Genomic DNA, 19,727 nt, shown 5'->3' with positions numbered 1-19,727 from the left:
AATTGTTAAAGATGAAATCCCAGTAAGGGACGTTGTTGCTGCTTCTCAGACAACACTATTGTACATTTTTAAATTACGTGTAAGCAAAATCAAATCCAATGCAGAAACCAATAAAGAAATTGAGTTTACTGTACCTTGAGCAAAAAATTATCCTCAGCCTGCAACTTCAAGTCAAGAATAGATTTCTTCACATGCTTCTCAAAGTTAATGTCCCTTTTCCTGGGTACATCCAAAGCAGGGAACAGATCACCTATCAACCCGATGAACACCGGCATGTCATCAGTCACAATTTTGGGAATGTTGAAATCTCTCAGGGCTCTCATTAATACTTGGTCTTCGGCTTGGCTGGTATCACGCCTCTTTAGAGCACCAGCAACCACCAGTACCGACTTGATGGCACGGAGTCCCCAATCATAGTGGTCCTTAAGAATAAGTAGGAATGCAAAGTTATGTTTACAATCAACTAGAGCTGGGCGGTATTCAATGGACAGCACAACAAACTGACCAGAGGTGCTACTACAACAAGGAGGCCATGTGTTTATCACCATTGGTTTGTTCATTTATTGTTGCTTGAATAGGAAACTACGTTCATTGGAGAAAAGCCGACATGAAACAACGTTCAATAATCAGCATTACATAGGAAATAGACCGAATTATTGCTTCTCTAAATCATTGTTTTACTGGTTAGTCAGCACCATGGACAGAGGTCGCATAAGTTCAAACTGGACAGATGACCTCCAAAGCCCTGATGCTGCTACCCAAACTCAAGAGACTTCACTAGAAAAGTTACCAAGGGTGCTATTGTGCAATGTGCATTCTCTGCAAACAATAAAGCAGTAGGTTAAGTTCATTCGATCCAAGCAATTCACACAAAAGGTTTTTTCCAACAACAAGAAAATGCAACCATTCCCTTTCTTCAGAAACTCAGAGTCGATCACTTAGAGTTGTAACTAAGGAAACACCTCGGCGTCTAGTTTTTTATTTTGTTTGCGTAAAAATATCTTCATGAATGTTTTGTGTGCAGTGTGTCTGTCCCTTTGAAGTCACATCAACATTGCAAACGTGTAAGTATCTTTACTACCTGTTTTGAAAGAAGTTCTTTGCACAGTGTGTAGAGTGTGATAAATTTCCTAGCAAGGGCACGGGCATGAATGAATCCCTCAGCCACCAACATAATTTCACAAATTAGCTCAAAGTCAGGCACCACCATAGCACATGGTCTGTGAAAAAGCGGAGAGAACACAATAAAACACAAGATTGGTTTTACTGTGTGGTTGAATAGTAGGCTTGAACTTACTATCATCTATAATGAGATGCATTTCAAGATCAGATCTGAGAAATTTTCATCATTTGCATTTCAAAATTTTGTTTAACCTTAATTGGATCTTCCCATCTCTGACAGTATTCAGTATTGTTAAAGTAATGTTGGTTTTGTAATGCAGATTATATAGTAAGTATAGAAAAAATCAAGAAGGACCATCCATTGAGGCAATGTGTATATGAAAAGATGTAAAGAAAATAGCTGCATTAAAGAATGCCTTCTGCCACCATTTGACTGACCTGAAAAGAGCTTTTAGGTTTTCAGGAAGCTCAGTTCGACCAGCATAGCCAGGATTCATCGTGATGAAGATGCCCACAGTAGGGGAAAGATTTATGTCTTCACCCATGAAATTAAATCGATGCTTCTTATCTCGGATGGCATCTTGAATACTTTTCACCTGCACAGCAGTATAAATCAGACAAATACAGTCAACGATATGTAAATAAGAAAACGTATGTGTGCTTGTGTATTAAATATATTTTACAATATCAGAAATGTAATTTTGAGTTATATAATTATTGTTCTCATAAGCTAGCATATCAAAATAAAGGTACGTTGGCCTGAGCACTTTTATTATGAGAAAAAATGTATAGTAAATGGTGTGAATTGCCTCAGACAGTGAGGCAAATAAGTATTTATTCAACCACCAATTGTGCAAGCTCTCCTACTTGAAAAGATAGGAGAGGCCTGTAATTGTTAACATGGGTAAACCTCAACCATGAGAAACTGAATGTGGAAAAAAGTGAATATCACATAGTTTGATTTTTAAATAATTTATTTCCAAATTAGAGTGGAAAATAAGTATTTGGTCACCTACAAACAAGCAAGATTTCTGGCTGTCAAAGGTCTCCAATCGTTACTTCTATTAAAAGCATTTGTTTGAACTCATTATCCGTATAAAAGACGCTTGTCCACAACCTCACCTTCTCACACTCCAAATTCCACTATGGCCAAGACCTGTCAAAGGACACCAGAGACAAAATTGTAGACCTGCACAATTACAGGCCTCTCTAATCTTTTCAAGTAGGAAAACTGGCACGATTGGTGGTTGACTAAATACTTATTTTCCCCACTATACGTGGCGATACAAATCGTATCAGGATTCACAGGTCATAATTTGATAGTGATTCAAAATAAAATATATCAATAATATCAATTTATTTGCGAAACCTCATTCACCTCCCGTACTGCGCATCCCCGTAAGAGCAAATTGCTTCAATTTATGTTCATTATATGACATCTGGTAGGCGTCTGTTTAGGTCTGCTTTCTTAATATGGGACTCACCCCACCACCTGTATCACAGCAGAACCCACTAGTAATGCGGGGTGTCACTCTGTGATGTTAGCTGTTCCCACTCAAAGAAGGATGGATTAGTTGTGCTGGGCCACATTTGCTATGGTGAGAGTTTGCTCTGTGCAGCAGCTGCCACTGATGCTGGCCAAGCAAGAGAAACAGGTTCCTGACTGTCACTGTAAAGGTTTGATGCTCCTCTCTCAAGGTCTACTTCTCCACATATAAGGCACCATGATTTATTATTCATTAAACTTTGCAACACCTAGTCATTTCTTTGGCTCTTTAAAATTCTCCACACTCACTTGCAGGGTCTTGAAGAGAAGACTGCTTGACTTTCATTACAGCTATAACAGAAAGGCAAGGGCATAGCACTGACTGTTTTATAGAGCAGTGACTAATGAGCCAGGGAACACTATCACCATTATCAACACGATCCTAATCAGCGTTTTTATCAGTTGTATATGCTCTTCCATGATAGTGTTCCACTTGGATGAAAAAAAAGTCAAAATGGGCAAATGCAGGACATGAATGCTCATGAGACCACAACCACAAAGAAAAGCTTTCTTTGATGATAGATAGCAGAATGTGCTATGACAGAACAGTGAGCATCAGCTGAAACACAGAAACAGCCTGACTTCTAACGTGGGAGCTAGGTCAGATGCGTTTAGACTTCTGGTTCTATGTATAAAGTGGAGGATGGTGAGAACTGGAGTTGACTGGATCATGGTCACAGAGAGCATTAAACATTAAAACTTGTTTCTTGTGACTTCCACCATAGCTAATAATAAAGATATGTTGTGAGCAGGAGAGTTGTTACTTGTGGTGAGCATTTAACCAAGTCCAATAAGACAACAGAGACAACTTATTGTTAATTAATTAAATAAACAAAAAGGGGGACCGAAGGGTGTGTTACAATTATTGGGGAATAACACTCCTCATCCTCCCTAGAAAGGTCTATTCTGGGGTACTGGATAGGAGGGTCCGCCAGGAAGTTGAATCTCTGATTCAGGAGGAGCAATGTGGTTTTCGTCCTGACCGTAGAACAGTGGATCAAGTCTACACCCGCAGCATTTACCCTCACAATGGTCGCAGGAGTGCTGTAGCCTATCTCAAATATGAGAAACGGACACCCTGAATTGGTTGCCAGCCAATCGCAATGCACAAGAACAACACATACAACCATTCATGCTCACAGTCATACTTAGCATTAATTTAGAATGTTCAACCAGACAACCCTGCATGTTTTTGGGATGTAGGAGGGAACCCGAGTACCGGAGGAAACTCATGCCAACTGCCTCAGGAAGAACATGATAACTCAACACAGGAAACTCGGAATCCACGCTAACCACACGGCCACTTGGTTGCCCAACTAAAAACATACTGAGATTAAATTACATTTCATTGAATGATCATTCTATTAATAGTATTACTTTGTATTTTTGAGTGTTTGATCAATTCTTACTGTTAATTACACAGCCATTCCCATCCTCTAGTCACACTAAATTAAAGAGTGCTCCATTTGCACATAAAACCCAGTGGTGCAAATTTTTGTGGGTTTTGCTTACAGCTGAGACACTTATCTACAGTTTTATTTTGGTTTATCACTGTCCATACTCTACTTAGCAGAGACAATGTTACAAATAAGATTGAAACTAAAAAAGATAGCAATGGAGACATTTTTAGAATTAACTTTTTAAACTGGCAGCCCGGCGACTGAGTGGTTAGCGAGTCGGCCTCACAGCTCTGGGGTTCTGGGTTCAAATCCAGGTTGATTGACTTGTGTGGAGTTTCCATGTTCTCTTGCCTGTGTCGGTTTCATCCCACATTGCAAAAAATATGCATGTTTAGCTGATTGCCCCTAGATATGAGTGTATGCATGAATGGTTGTCTCTCTCTTTGTGCACTGTGATTGGCAGACTTCCGAGTCAGGGTGTCTCTGGCCCTGAGTCAGCTGGGATAGGCTCCAGCATCCCATATGACCCTAATGAGGATAAAGCAGTACAGAAAATGAATGAAAACATTTTAAACTAGAGGTTAAATTTGAAGGCATTTTTATAAACAGTAAATGTTCTTACCTGTACAGCCACCACAGACAGAACCTCTACTGAGATTCTGTTAAATTCATCAAAGCAGCCCCATGTGCCTGTCTGAGCCAGACCTTTGTAGATGTTTCCACAGGACTGATTGAAAGAACAAAAAGAGAACCAAGACCACATATATTCAAATATGCAGTCAAGTTAGATAGTTACTCCGCAGTTGGACTACAGTCTGGGCGGATAAACACTTTTTGCAACCCATTTAAAAATTTAATCCATGTCTCATGCTGACCCCTAAATAAATAGGACAACACACATAGAAAGAAAAAGTTATTTTCTCAGTCTTACATAATGCAACACTGACAGTGAAATAAGTGGTTAAAATGTTTTCTGCCCATGTTTAACTCAGTTTTATCAACTTCTAAGAAGTGTATTGCCCTCTAAGGGGAAGACCAAGATGAAGGAGGCAGCTGACTTCTCTCCAATTAAAGGCCAATGGGATCCTTCCCTGACACAAAAACAGAACTGACTGGAGGATTGATTCAAATTGTGAGCTTACGAGATTGTGTATGCAAGTGCCTAAGTGGATATGATCAACAGCGTGAAGCGCTGATGCCACTTTGTAAGGCCTGTGTTCCTCCCGGAGTATATTAGCAGTTCTTTTTGACACATTGCTGGGATGTGTATAGCCAGGGGTGCTTTATGCGTGGATATTGTAATGATGCACCTGCCTGGGGAAGCAGGAGGTAGCAGGATCGCAAGATTATGTTTATGCCTCCTTTGACCACTTTATATGCAGAAGGTGTTCAAGACTATACATGAGTGAATAATAAATCAGGCTGCAGCCAGGGTGCATTGAGGGCATTTGACAAGGCTCAGTGAAGAAATAACTGTCACGTAGGAGTAAATCAGTTCTTCTTCTAAAGGTGGGGAAGAAAAAGAAGATGAAATGAGAGAAGATGAAAAGGGAAAGCTGTAAAGGGTTGACACCTTGAATGACAAATGAAAACCATACTGCTGGCAGACACATATTTGGAAAGATATATAGGATGGGCTGAACTGAACATACGAGGGTGCACTTGTTGACTCACCTTGTAGTCCATCTGCTCCGAGCAGTTAAATACATATACCATGATGCCGAGTGCACGCCCCAAGTCTTTGGTTGTCTCTGTTTTACCAGTCCCTGCAGGCCCTGACGGTGCACCACTCATGGTGAGGTGGAGGGACTGAGTCAGGGTAATATAACATCTATGAAAAAAATAAATACACCTATCAGCACAAACAGGAGCCAGCTGAGATAACAGTGAAATGACATAAAAACAAAAGAATAATTGGACCCTTTAAGTGGAGTGTCCTTTGTTTATATTCTAAACAAATGGGTGCAGTATTTTCAGATTTTCCAAGGTGTGAGAGAGAATACAACAGCAAAAAATAAATCCAATTTGTTCCCACTGTGGCTCCTGGAATACTCTGAGTAGTCACCTATTAAATCCTTTCTTATTTTCCTTTGTCATTGTAGAGGGGTCTGTTTGACTTTTTACTGTTTTGTGTAAAAGCATCTGTTTCTGTTTCCAGCTTTTTCTAACATTCACTGTCAACTCTCAGGTATTGTACAAAATACAGTAAATAATTTATTATAAATGTATTCTAGTAAGAAAAACTGTAACTTTATTTGCCAGCCTACGATTTTTATATGACTCAACTACAACAAAAATAGAACCCCAAGTCCTTTTGTCAACTTAAGTGCTTGACGTCATTCTTCCTCTGCACATTACAGAAATATTCTAAAGTTAAACAAAAAAAAGGGAAAAAGAAAAAGGTTCTAGGAAAAGCGGAAACTGAGAGCTTTGGAGAAAGGGGGATCAATTCAATATGAAATGTATTAAGAATGGAATGACAAATTCAACTGTAGGCAACCAAATTCACCAAACGCACATGAGGTGAAACGGTGAGGTAAAGCAAATTGGATTAACTTCCCATTTCTACTCTAGCCATCCCAATTTAAATGGCATCTCTATGCTTGTGAGCAGTAGGCTACAATTTCTCTGTCTTTGCTGAGCAGTCATTCAGCAAAAACCCATTATATGATAATAGAATCAGCTTCCGTGCTTTGATTAGCATAGAGACTGATTAACAATACTAGTGATTTCTACTGTGACAGGAACTTTCAGGACCAACAGTCAACTAATGTAATATCACTAAAGCCAGCAGCGTGGATATGAACTAATGGAGAGAAACAAGATTTTATGGATCAGGTTGATAACTACTACACAAGTTTATTTGCAATTCCAGCAGAGTGGCAATTTTAGCTGTTGAGTTGCTGTTTAATAACTGACGTTTGGGAGGAGGAGAAATGCACTATATAAGACGGAAAATGGGAAAAGACAAATTATGTGTACAATAAATATAAATGCCAGTATAATTTGAAGTAGTCCCTAGAAATGTGGGCAGAAATCTCACATTCTGTCATTTCAGAAGCTAATTTCAAGTGCGTGATTATATTCCTGTATTTCTGTGCATCCGTTTAGTGTGTATAATATTTCTGACAGAATGCATTACCAGTTTAAATCCTACAGATAATATCCATACACAACTAATCAATCAACCAACCAGCTTCCATATTGTCCCATCAGGAGTTGCCACTGTAAAAAGTTGATTTGCAACCAACTTTTGACATACGGATGAATTTCTTAATGGAAGACAAAAATGTGAAACGAAGCCCAGCACAAAGGTGGCGCCATCCACAGACCACTGGGCTATCATCCAGAGACTAAATATTCTTGGACAAATACTGTTGATATCGTAGTGTGCGTGTGTGTGTTGCATACTGTTATTGATTGAGATAAGTGACAGCATTTCACTGTACTTCCTCCAGAAAGAAAAAAAATGGAATTGGTCAACTTGTCTCACATCTTTATTGAGAATGTTTTCTCAAAGAAAGATAGAGGGAAGAAGAGCTTGCCTGACTTCATAGAACATTTGTATACACAATGGAGTCAGTCCTGTGAGAGAGCGAAGTTTGTGTGCATCTCAAGGCTTTACGTGGAGAATGCTAACTATGTTTACATAACGGCATTTTGGTGTTTGGAATTACCAGTTTTCTGATTCATTGAACAAAGTTTTGGAAGCGCAGCAGTTTTCTCATTCAATAAGTTGCTCGCCCTGACTGGGGGAATGGACAGGGCTCAATTTAATACTTGGATATACAGTGAATAAAAAAGTATTTGCCCACTTCATGATTTCTGTGTTTTTTGCATATACATCAGGCCATCCAATATATTTTTGTATGACACATAAAAAACCTAAGGAAAGAGAAAATGCAGTTTCTAAATGATGATTTTATTTAAAAGGCAGAAAAAATGCAAACTTGTATGGCCTTCTTTGTGTATCTGATACTGATGTTATTTACGACAAGTTAAAAAAACAGACTATCATTGACTGAATTATTATTGTATTATTCATCTTTACAACCAAGCTGAATTGTTTTTGGTCTGTATGATAACATGATTTTTCTTATTTTGTTTTAAATTGTTGTTCATGTATGTATCTATTTATTTATGTATTTATTCATTCATTTATTATTGTAGTTTTTAGCTTATTCATTCGTTTATTATTGTAGTTTTTAGCGTATCCATTTATTTATTATTGTTGTTTTTAACATGCTGGTCATATGAATGGATTAAGTTTTCCAAATATTAGCTCTTCCTCAAATTTTTAAAAAAAGGGTGAGTCAAAATGCTGCTTAATCCAAGCACAACTATCAACATAAAAGGAACACTGTGGCTTCCAGCAAGGGCATGGAGCATATGGTAAATTCTTGCTACAATGTCCGCTGATCCTGCCATCAAAGCCCATTGTTTCTGCTTTGTTCTGGCTTCAAATGGAATACCGGTCAATCTGACAGATCTGGAGATGCATAATCACACACTGCAGTTTCTGTTTGCCAAATAGCTCTGTGAATCAGGTATTCATGTTTGTGGTGTTAAAACTTTATCAGGAATTCTGTGAAAACGTGCTTGTGAACAAATAAATAGTTGAGCAAGTTTCCCTCTGCAGTCAATCCAAAATATTTTACTTATCATAGATGTTAGCTTTTAATGGGAAGATTTGTTTCTTTTCATTATGCATCTCCCAAACATATACATGTCTCCGAAAATAAAGCAACAACTAACTTATATCATGTGGAATCATGGTTAAGTTACCGGTCCCGAATTCGAAGAACAACAGTAGATTTTAAAAAGAAAAGCTTTTTTTTTTTTTATTCAATAGCGGATGTATGTTTTATGTGAGATTCTAAAAGGTTTGAATCCTGTAAAATTATGTAAATTGCTAATTAATATCAATTTCAGTTGAATAGTCTACTAAAGGTTCGGGTTTCTTTTCCCAATGTATTAACATTTTGATTTGCATTGAATGTAATATTCTTTATTCACATGAAAGTGTTATTTACTGCAAAATATTCATGGCGGCAACATTATTAAATCATTATTATCTGTCAAGGTTTTGTGTTTAACTTCACAAAGCAAAGGTTGAACAATGTAAAGATTCATTAATGGAAGTGGATTTACTTTAATTTTTCTCAAATTTTGGATACATTGCACGCTGATGTCATGCATTTAGAATTCATGTTGTAACAACTAAATAATTTTATTAACAACTGTCAATAGTTTCTCACTATGAAAGTGATAATAAAATTCCAGATATTGACACTGCAAACATAATTTTTTTCATATTATTTTAATTGTTGCCCAATCAAATCTAATAGGTAGCCGATTATGAATCAAATTCTATCAGCTATCACAGCTTGCTGCAATTTTGTAGAAACAGAAATGTTTAAAAAGGTACTGAGACATTTTCTCCTCCTATTAAATATTGACGTATAACAATCTATTTTAAGGATGGTTAGAAGTACTCATTTACAGCAAGAGACTGAAATAAAACAGTTACCTATGTTGAACATAGGCTGAAAAGTAGAATCCTGCGTTCATAATAAAATGACTAACAATTATGAGTGATGATGAAAATAAAATAAAACACATGTACCTGTCTGTTAGCGGTGTGATGACAAGCCGTGGCGTATTTCCCAGATACTCATAGGAATAGCAGAATTGGGCATCACAAATATTTGCAAAACAATGTTTTTCCTTCTCATCCCAACGGTGTCGCAATTGTGAAAGCCACACAAATGCTTGGGAATTATCCACCTAAAAATTGAAGGAAGAGAAAGTGTTAAGATTAGTGCCAAGGTAAGTTCATTTTTCTCATGAGAATTATGCTTTATTAATTTTACCTTATGCCTTACAGTACATAAATATATACTGGAGTACATCCTGTATTCATGATGCACTATTCACTAAAACCAATGGTAGATGAAACATAGTGTCCAGAGCCGTTTGTGTATTTAAAATTGTAGAGGCCATAAATGCAGCCATCATCTTTTGAGGTCAGTTGCTATAATTGCTCTCCACATTCAGCTTTTAGGCATATGCCCAAAAAAAAAAACACATCCTCAGGTTTTCTTTTGAGGAAATGTTCTAAACGAAATAGGCGTGAAAGCTCTAGCTGTGCAGTATTCTCATTATCCTGTTGAAAAATTCCACTTTACCTTCTGTGCAATCATCATGGCAACCACATCTCTAGCGTGGACATCGATAGTACAGATAGTCATGACCTTCTGTCGATCTCCAGGTGAAAGCTGTCCAATCAGCATGGAAATGAGGGTGTTCAGCTGAAACACCTGTTTTTTATGGTACTCCTTTAGGGCACTATCATAGCCTTCTTCCAGACGGGCGAAAGCCATTCCAACGTCAGATGTCCACCAGATCTGAGTGCAAGTAAGTGCCACCTGAAGTGGATATTAAAATGTTTACCTTTGCGCAATTCAGGGCAAAACATAGGTGCGAGGGTGGGTCGCCAAAAATATACATTTTATTTACACATTTATAGATTTTCATGCTGCAGGCTCTGCAATTGGCTTCCCACCGTTTTAGGATAGATGAAACTTGTGAACAGTATTTCATTTTGATATATGAAAAAACTGATGGACATAATAACATTTCAGAATTAACACGAGTATTATCGGGGTAAAGGAAGATGTACAATATGTATCAAATCAAAGTTAGACGAGAGCAAAATGTTGGGCATCTTTGATATGAATATCTGTAACTTAGCACTGGTTAATTGGAACCCGAATTTGGCGCACAGGCTCATTGAGCTTTGAACCTTGCAGAAAGATTTGTGAAATCATGATAAAATGTATATGAAGGGGGAAGTGCATTTTGTGTTTCTCTTTGAATCTCCTGTGAAGAGGACGTAACATGCATCTTCAAAACCGCTCTCAAGTGACCTGAATGAGAAAAAAAAATTCTACATCTTCATCTAATAACAGGAAGGACTACAAAAGCTATTGCTGACATTTGAGCTGTAAGTTTGCGCTGTGAGAAACATAATGAGAAAATAAAACATGCACAATTCTTATTAAGTCCAGGCAGAGCAGGCCAAGAGAAATTTCAGAGATGCGTGAGAAGCTATTTCTGCATAAATGCCACAAAAGACCTCCTTGATGTATGCCAAAGCACATTTTTACTCATCTTCATTATAGTGCAAGGTAATGTGGACTGATATAACAAAAAATGAGTTATTTGGTGAAAGTGTGTGTAAAACATAGTGATTAAAGAACACTGCATTCCAAGAAAATCACTAATGACCCACAGTAAAATTTGGGGGTAGATCCATTTATAGCCACTCCTGAAAGTGGGGAAATCGTTATCAAATGAGATTTGGATGTATTCGACTCAATGTCAAGATATTCTTTAGCACAGCAGTCCTCCAACTCTAGTCCAGAAGGACGTCTATCCAGTTCAGTACTCCAACACACATTAATCAAATAATTCATTCATATTTCATTAATCTTCCATTCCACGCATCCTTGTATGAGTTGCAGAGTTTACAAGGGCGTATCCCAGGTGACTTTGTGAAAGGTAGGCTACATCCTCGACTGGTCACCAGTCAACCGTGAGGTACACAGAGAGACAGATGACAATTTGCACTCACAAACATACTGCCAAAGTGGGAATCGAGCCCACGCCTGCCAGCAAAAAGTCAGATGAGTGAACCTCTACAGTGCCATGGGTAGGCAAACCGGTACTCAAGGGCCACTGTGGGTGCAGATTTTTGTTCCAACCGATCCAGCACAGGCACTTTAACCAATGAGATTTCTGCAGAAAACAGGAAGCACCTGACTGCAATCCACTGATTGCACTTTTAGGACGCGAGATTGGTGGGTTGGAATGAAAATACACACCCACTGCGCCCCTTGTTGGAATAGTTTAAGGATCCCTGTGTCAACAAAATCTGGTGGTAGCTGTATCAAAGAATCAGGATCATTATTAGGTTTCTGGACAGCACTGCTAATGAGTTGATCATTTGATTATTTAAGGAAAAGAAGGGAGCTATAGAAAACAGACTGGATAGGGGCCCTTGTGAACCCAAGTTAGTGATCCCTGCTTGACCATAATGTAGCCTACAAAAAAGTCACATTTGAACCATTCAAAGGCCCACAACATTGCTCAAAATCCACTACCACACAATGCGAAGTACAATCAGTACCTGGTCCTGGATATCAATGAAAAAATCTGGGATCATCTGGCTTCCCATGGCCGTGAACCATCTAACTTAACTTAACTGAAGATGTTTTGTAAGGAGGAATGTTTAATAACAAAATAAAAGTGGTGGGAAATGTGTTAAATCTTTTTTTTGAGCCAAAACATTTACTGAATATTGATGTTTTTTTCCTATTGGGGTGCCCAAGTGTTTGCACCTGTATAGTTTTCATTTGATGCATATATCTTCTCCCTTTAGTCCAATAAACTTGGTTGAACTTGTTTTCACATCTAGTTTATATTAGCCTCATACCAGCCAAAGTAACACGAAGAGTTTAGTTTTCTACTTAGCATACAAACAGGTGTGGAGAATGTCATTTATTCATATTTTTGCAAAAATGAATCATCTGATGCAAATTTGTATCCAGAAGTCATGCTCTCATGAATTAAAAATGGGCTAAAGAAAAGGGCAGAAGTGTTCTTGTTAGTAAGGATGCAAATTAATCACCTCATAAAATATTGGCTAACTCATTTTGTTTTATGATGGGGGTCATATAATTAACTCAAGAAGTCATTTCTATTTTGGGAAAGGCATTAAAATGTAAAGCATAATGGGCACTTATTTCACATGACGAGATTGCAGATTATACATCACATGAGATAGGTATTCAACAATGGATGAATAATAATTGTTGCTCTTATAGTAATATAAATATTTACCAGACAGAGGTGACAATGCAGTCAAAAGCCATTAAGGGTTAAAAAAAGACAACCTAATGGAGGATATGTGGATGCAGTTTTACCAAAAATGATTTAACAACAATTTAGCACTTTTCCAAAAATATTCTTTGATAAAATCAAAATTCATTGAGTGTAACACCAACTTTCCGTAGTGCATGTATTTATTTTTAAAATACCAAGAACCCACTCAAACATATAACTGATTGAAATTCTAAATTAGAGGTATTAAAAAAGACAATTATTGTTGTAAATCTGACTTAGAAAAAATCTAATTATCATTGACAGTGGGGTATTTGTATAAATGCCCTGCATGTGACGAGCAATCATTCTTAGCTGTATGGATTACTGTCGCGTTTCCCAGCCAAATCTTGCTCCCTCAACATGGTGGAATAGCGGATCCTGTATTTTTCACAAATAAAGCAGAAGAGGATGGAATGGAGTACTTTTTAAATATTAACCCTGTCATTGATTTACGTTTCCCTGCTCTGATTGTAGTATGTCATATGTTTTGAATAAATTCTGACACCAATGGCACTGTCTGTTTTGTCCCTAAGTGTCCGTGCTGAGGAGCATATGATTTGGTACAAATTAACCAAAAATTAAATCATGCATCCCACTTCTCCTCTTCTCCCACAGATCTCCTCAAATTGTTAACAGACTGTTTTTTTTATTTGCAAACAAGCTTCCATTCATCCCTCAATTTAATTTTAATTTTATGGGTACTCTCAAGTCGCATAAAATATACATGGTAGTTTGGTTCAACACTCTAAATTCCCCCGACACATGAGTGGGGCAGTGAATGGTTGTATGTCTCCTTGTCCATAGTTAGCTGGGATAGGTTACAGACCCCCCGCGATCCTTGAGGATAAGGGGTACGGAAAATGAATGAATGTTGATATTTGTCAATGTTTTGGTGCAGTTTGGATACTGTCACTTATGTTCATTTGTTAGTTTTCTAGATCCGATAGTTTATTTTTTGTTTAATTCCATTTTCTATAACGCTGTAGATATAAATTAAACCTTAGTCTTTCAACTGAAACAGTTACATTTCTTCCCACTTAAATATATTTTCTGTTATGAATAAATTTGTTTTAGGTTAAATAAATTAAATTGTTAGATTAGTTTCATTTTCTGAGTCATTTTTTTTCATAAAATGTGGTCATATGCGATCACATACAGTGAATTATGAAATCAATTATTCTCTAGCACAATCAAGCACTCTAAACCAGAATACATTTGTATTACAATAGAATGTTATTTGATTTTACCTGAGCTGGATAATCAAGCAACCATTGCTCTCTGGGTTTATCTTCGTAGGTGGTCACTGATTCGGACATCTCATGACGAACAGTGGCACGCATTGTGTTCAGAACCTGGTTCAACCACACCTCCACCTTATACAACAAAAATTAGTTGAATGATGTGGAATTACTGCGCCTCTGAATATTTGATTAAAGTAAAAAAAATATGAATGGTGGAAAAAATTGGTGAACCTTTGGATTTAAAAAAAATATTGCTATGCCTTTGGTAGGAACAGAAAACTGAACAATTACTAAGAATTTCCACCATTTGCACATCAGACCTTTGTATAACAATGGCTAAATGATATGACAATAGTGCTGTGAAAGAAAATATACTTTGACATAATTTTATGAGCCTTTCTAAGGTCATACAATTCCTAATTGTAGGTTTTACAGATCTTTCTTGAGATTAGGAAACTCAAAACTGATGTGTGTTTTATTGAAAGGAATGGCAGCTTAACCAACATCTCTGTTCTCATGACATTGATTGGACCCCTACTTTGGCTGACTCTGATTATCTCTTAGAGAAATCAATCGACAAGGGATTCATGTATATTTTTCTACTTTCCCTGATAAAATAAAGGGCTGAGAGCTTGCTAATTTAAACTTTCCGAAACTATGTAGTAATTCCCAACTCAAACTTTAACACCTCCTATAATCTCATTATAAGACATGGAAAAAACAACAATGCAATTTGATTTTACCTGTCCGGAGCAGTTGCAAGGCTGATTGAAAGGTACATACTCCTCCTCTTTGCTATACATGCCCAGTCCAGTTTTGGAAAGATTCCCCATGCCATCTGTTTCGAATTGCATTTTAGCCATGTTGTCAAATAGCTTAGAAAGATGCCTCTGGACCTGGTAAAATGTAAACAGTGTAAGGCAATTCATCAGTTTTGGGCAGCTACAATGTCACTAATATTTTAAACAAATGTTTGTTTGAGTCTTTCTTCAAAATTTAGACAAAAAAGGCATGCCTTTTCATACTTTCAGCTATTAAAGAGGAAACAGTATTTAATATATATATAATATGTTCAGTGAATGTATGGGTGGGAAAATTGTTTTGACAGTTAGAGAATGTCAGCTGTAAAAATATGAGCAATATCGCCTCAGTGTGGAAACTAGAGAAACTACAAATATATATATATATATATATATATATATATATATATATATATATATATATATATATATATATATATATATATATATATATATATATATATATATATATATATATATATATATATATATATATATATATATATATATATATATATATATATATATATATATATATATATATATATATATATATATATATATATATATATATATATATATAAAATACTGATAGTAATAACTCAGAGCTGCTAAAATAATGTGATCGGATATAAGCTGGAGGACATGGAGCTGGAGTGCAAATACTGTAAAACAGTAAAACAGCTGTAAAACACTAACATATTTCTATAAGTGCGAATACATGTTTCTTTTCTTTGAGGAGGTTTGTGTGTACAATTCTTTCTACTTTTTGCAAGGCAATGCGCTCGTAAGATAATATGAAGAAATTCAAATGATCTTGGATTACAATGCAGACACACTCAAAAATAATTTTAATCTAATTTTACACTAAACTTAACACATGTTTATATATTTCTTCTCCCAGCCGGGTTGGTTCTGTTTGCCAAAGAGTTCTCACCAGAATTCTTAGTTTTATAAACCCTTTCTTTCACTTTCACTCATGTTTGTACTTCTAACCTTTCGCCTACATTCTCCATTGATCCAAAGAACTCCTGTACCTCTACTTGTTATAACATAATAATCACTCAACTAGTCTCCCATTCATTAAACCTTGTACAATGTTGCTGTAACTGGCCTTTACTCCTTGTTAATCTAGCCCTTACTCCATCTCTCAAGGTTTTCTTCCACCTGCTCCTTATTCTCATTGCATATCATGACGTCACTTGCAAACATCATAGTCAATAGAGACTTCTGTCTGACCCCATGTGTTCCGTTGTACATCAACACACTATGAAAAAGATGATGTCATTCTGGGAATGCAGCTCACCATGATCTCACTGTTCTATACTAGCTTGAATGATGACATCCTGATCGGTGTTGGGGTTAGTTACTCCAAAATGTACGACTACCCGTTAAACAGTATCACAACTCATGGCACATTATCGGAGTGGTTAGCACATCCACCTAAGCGTTCTGAGCTATTGGGTTATGATCTTCCTTTGTGGAGCAGGGTCTCCCCCATGTTACATGGGTATTCTCAGCGTATGTCCTCCCAAATCCCAAAAGCATGCATGAAAGCTGGTTGAACACTTTTAAATTATCCTGAAGTGTGTGTGTGTCCATGAATGGTTGTTTGTGTCATTGTGCGCTGCCATTGGCATCCAACAAATTCACAGTGTCCACTGTCTACCACCAATAGGTGGCTGGGCACCCCTACGAACCTGATCGGGAAAAGGGGAATGCAAAATAAATTTAAAAAATAAATACATATTACTTTCAAAAGCAGCAGTCTCTTCCATTACTCTATTCAACTAATCCGTGACGAAAGTAATTATTTATATTACTCGATTTACCAATTTTATTGGTAAATATTAATGAAACGTGTCAAGGTCTTAAAAAATAATTGAGATTAGGGAATTTTATGCATCTACTACCTTAATTATTGAAACACATCAGTAAAGTATTGGTAAACACCAGACTGCAATTGCTTGATAGCAGATTGATGGCAAAAAATAACCATGGAAAACACCACAAAGATGTGGGTAGAACAGTGTCTACAGTGAAGTCATTAAAATGCTAAATGGGTGCAGGCTCAATAAGCTGTCAACCACTGAGTGAATTGTATCACAAACCATGCCTCTGTAACAGATGGTAGAATGTACCCCGTGATGACATTAGAAGAATTATATTGACAGTATAACATGAACGCATTCCGGCAGCCAACAGTTCAATGTTGATTTTTGAGACATATTCCTTCATGGTAGCATTACATGACTGGATTTTTTTGTCAAAAATAAGTCTGTCTGCACTATGGTGAAGTCGGTTATCACCATTAAGGTTAGTGAGCCAGCACCCATATCTCCATCATTCATAACTCATTGTACACCAGGTACTCTCGCTGCATGTGCCGACCGAGTCCATGTTATTTGCCAAAGCACTCATGTTCCCTGTGACAATCGCTGGAATGGAGGACTTCTTTTTCCTCGATTGTATTTTTGCAGCGGCTTTGACTACTCATCAATGTGTTATTCACTTTATGAGCTCCAGGGAAATCCCTGCTGGCACTCTCAACGATGTCAGTGTGCGGTGGCAAAGCTGGCCTTGCGTGTATGTGAGAAGCGCAGCTACTTTTGCAATATTTCCCCAGTGATTGTGAAAACTTCCACTGAGAAAAATTCTTACATGCAACTATTAAAAGTTTAAATGCAATTCTGAAACGGTTTTAGCAAGCAGTTTTAGTGCTAAAGGTCTATGTCAGGTAGAATGTTATGTTAATCTAGGGGTGGCAAACAAGTTAGACACAAAGAGGCAAAATTTTAAACTCTGAGAGTAATAAAGCCACATTTTATGTCAAGTGCAGCATAAAAAAATTGAATCTGCCAAATTATTTTATAAATATAATTAGCTTGTCGGCCTCATTGCGCTCGAGTCCCTGAGACCAAGCTTATTGCGTTCCAGGACAGAGCTCGTATGTGAATTAACTCGTATCTCAAATCTATTTTTCTCATAGAAATGAACAAAAAAAAAAATCTGAATTTTCCTCATATCTCAAATTTATCGTATGTTGGGACATTCATATGTCAGGATATTACTGTATATGGAGGATTTGTTTGTGATGATTTGTGTTCAAAGAAATTTATAGTAACAGAAACATTTAATGTTACCGCTCTATTTTTTCACTTTAATTCCTGTGTTATTTTCTATTAATGTCACAGCTCAATTTGAGGTTAGTCTTAAAAATAATGGTTGTTGTGAATCTTTTTTTGTATAAACCTACGATATTTGGTAGTTTTAATCGCTAGAACAGACCAAACTACATACTAAACAAACAAAAAATGCCATCACCTGGTGTGGGTTGGTTCCATTAGAAAGAATGTCTAAAAGATCAGCTGAAGAGATGAAATAAAAACGAGGGAAGGCCAGGCGCTTAATGTCCAGATACTCTGCTAGAGCCTTTACACAAAGGGATAGCCTGTAGAGAAAAACACAATACACATAGAATGAGCATTTAGTATGTGCATTAATGTGTGAAGCTGACTGTTACTGCACATCGGAACTGGTAAAAAAAGAGTGAAAAGGACAACACATTAATTTCATCTTAATTCTCACCTGGACTGGATGTTCTCAAGTTTGCTGAACAGACCAGGTTTATTCGTAGCCTCTATAACATTGGGCGTTTGATGGAATGAGTTAGCCAACTCTTTGAAATCGGCATCAATCCCTTCAAAGCACTTAGACTCCTGCAGAAAATTCCACAAGGGAAAACAGCCAGAGGATTTATCTTACCACATGGGAGAGGGAGAATTAGAGGTATAATAATAAACATATGGGTAAAAGCGTACCCCTGACATCATAAGTACAATTAAAAAGTCACATACCCATAGTTCTAACACTAGCAGTGTATGCCAACTATTGGTTAAAAGCCACAACACTTTATCTGGGTTTAATTGTAAATTCAGAGGTAAACGTTTAGGTAATTCATAAATGAAACTGACATTTGCAGTATTTCTTTTTTTTTTAACGCGGAGAGTATAACGATCTCATAGTAACCTGAGGCAGCTGTGAGCGAATGTCCTGTGAGCCAATGAAGATGCTCTCCAGGTGGGTCCATGTCCGTTGCACCTCAAACCATATGCAGATGACAGAATCGGCCACTGACAACTTACTTTGCCAAGATGAAACTTCATCCAAAAACTGGGCAATATGCTTAGAAGAAATAAGGTTCTGCAGTTGGACCTGGTTATCTTCCAGTGTCTCAACAAGCTCCTCGTCGAAACGCAGCAGGGGTATTTGGGTACGATGGTGGGGCTCATACTGGAACTTCATACCTGGAATGCATCATATAAGATACCAATAGAGAATAAATATTGGAAAGTAGGCCAAGTTGCCCATACTAAAAGTTTAGTTTGTACCTGTCCATGTGATGTTGAGCTCCGAAACAACTTTTTCCATTGCCATCTCTTTAACAGCCTTGTCAACAATCCCTCTCACCTCCTCTTCAAAACAGTGCAGGTTCAGATACAGCAGGTCAGAAAGAGTTGTTTCCTGTTTTTTTTTCAAGCACAGTTTAAAAATCTGAGTTGAATGTACAGGGTGACCCAAAAAGATGTGTACCCATCAGTTTCGAAAACGTTTCCATTGGTACACATCTTTTTGATAAAATAAGAAAACAAATGGCAATACTATGTACTTC

The 19,727-nt window shown here is 37.1% G+C and overlaps 1 protein-coding gene across 1 annotated transcript in view; it reads right to left on the bottom strand.

Moving 5' to 3' along the window:
• The window catches only part of dnah9 (dynein, axonemal, heavy chain 9), a 126,025-nt gene that overhangs the window by 71,694 nt on the left and 34,604 nt on the right, over positions 1-19,727 (bottom strand). The window contains 13 exon segments of the mRNA XM_077739642.1: positions 135-422; positions 1,082-1,220; positions 1,561-1,718; positions 4,691-4,795; positions 5,743-5,899; positions 9,695-9,855; positions 10,257-10,496; positions 14,262-14,387; positions 14,999-15,151; positions 18,380-18,506; positions 18,644-18,774; positions 19,085-19,362; positions 19,447-19,579. Of these exon segments, the coding sequence (XP_077595768.1) occupies positions 135-422; positions 1,082-1,220; positions 1,561-1,718; positions 4,691-4,795; positions 5,743-5,899; positions 9,695-9,855; positions 10,257-10,496; positions 14,262-14,387; positions 14,999-15,151; positions 18,380-18,506; positions 18,644-18,774; positions 19,085-19,362; positions 19,447-19,579 (2,196 nt within the window).

This window comes from Stigmatopora nigra, chromosome 18 (assembly GCF_051989575.1).
Source record: "Stigmatopora nigra isolate UIUO_SnigA chromosome 18, RoL_Snig_1.1, whole genome shotgun sequence".
In the NCBI taxonomy this organism is placed as follows: domain Eukaryota; kingdom Metazoa; phylum Chordata; class Actinopteri; order Syngnathiformes; family Syngnathidae; genus Stigmatopora; species Stigmatopora nigra.
Note: the sequence above shows the minus strand (reverse complement) of the source record. Positions and strands in the feature narration are given on the sequence as shown.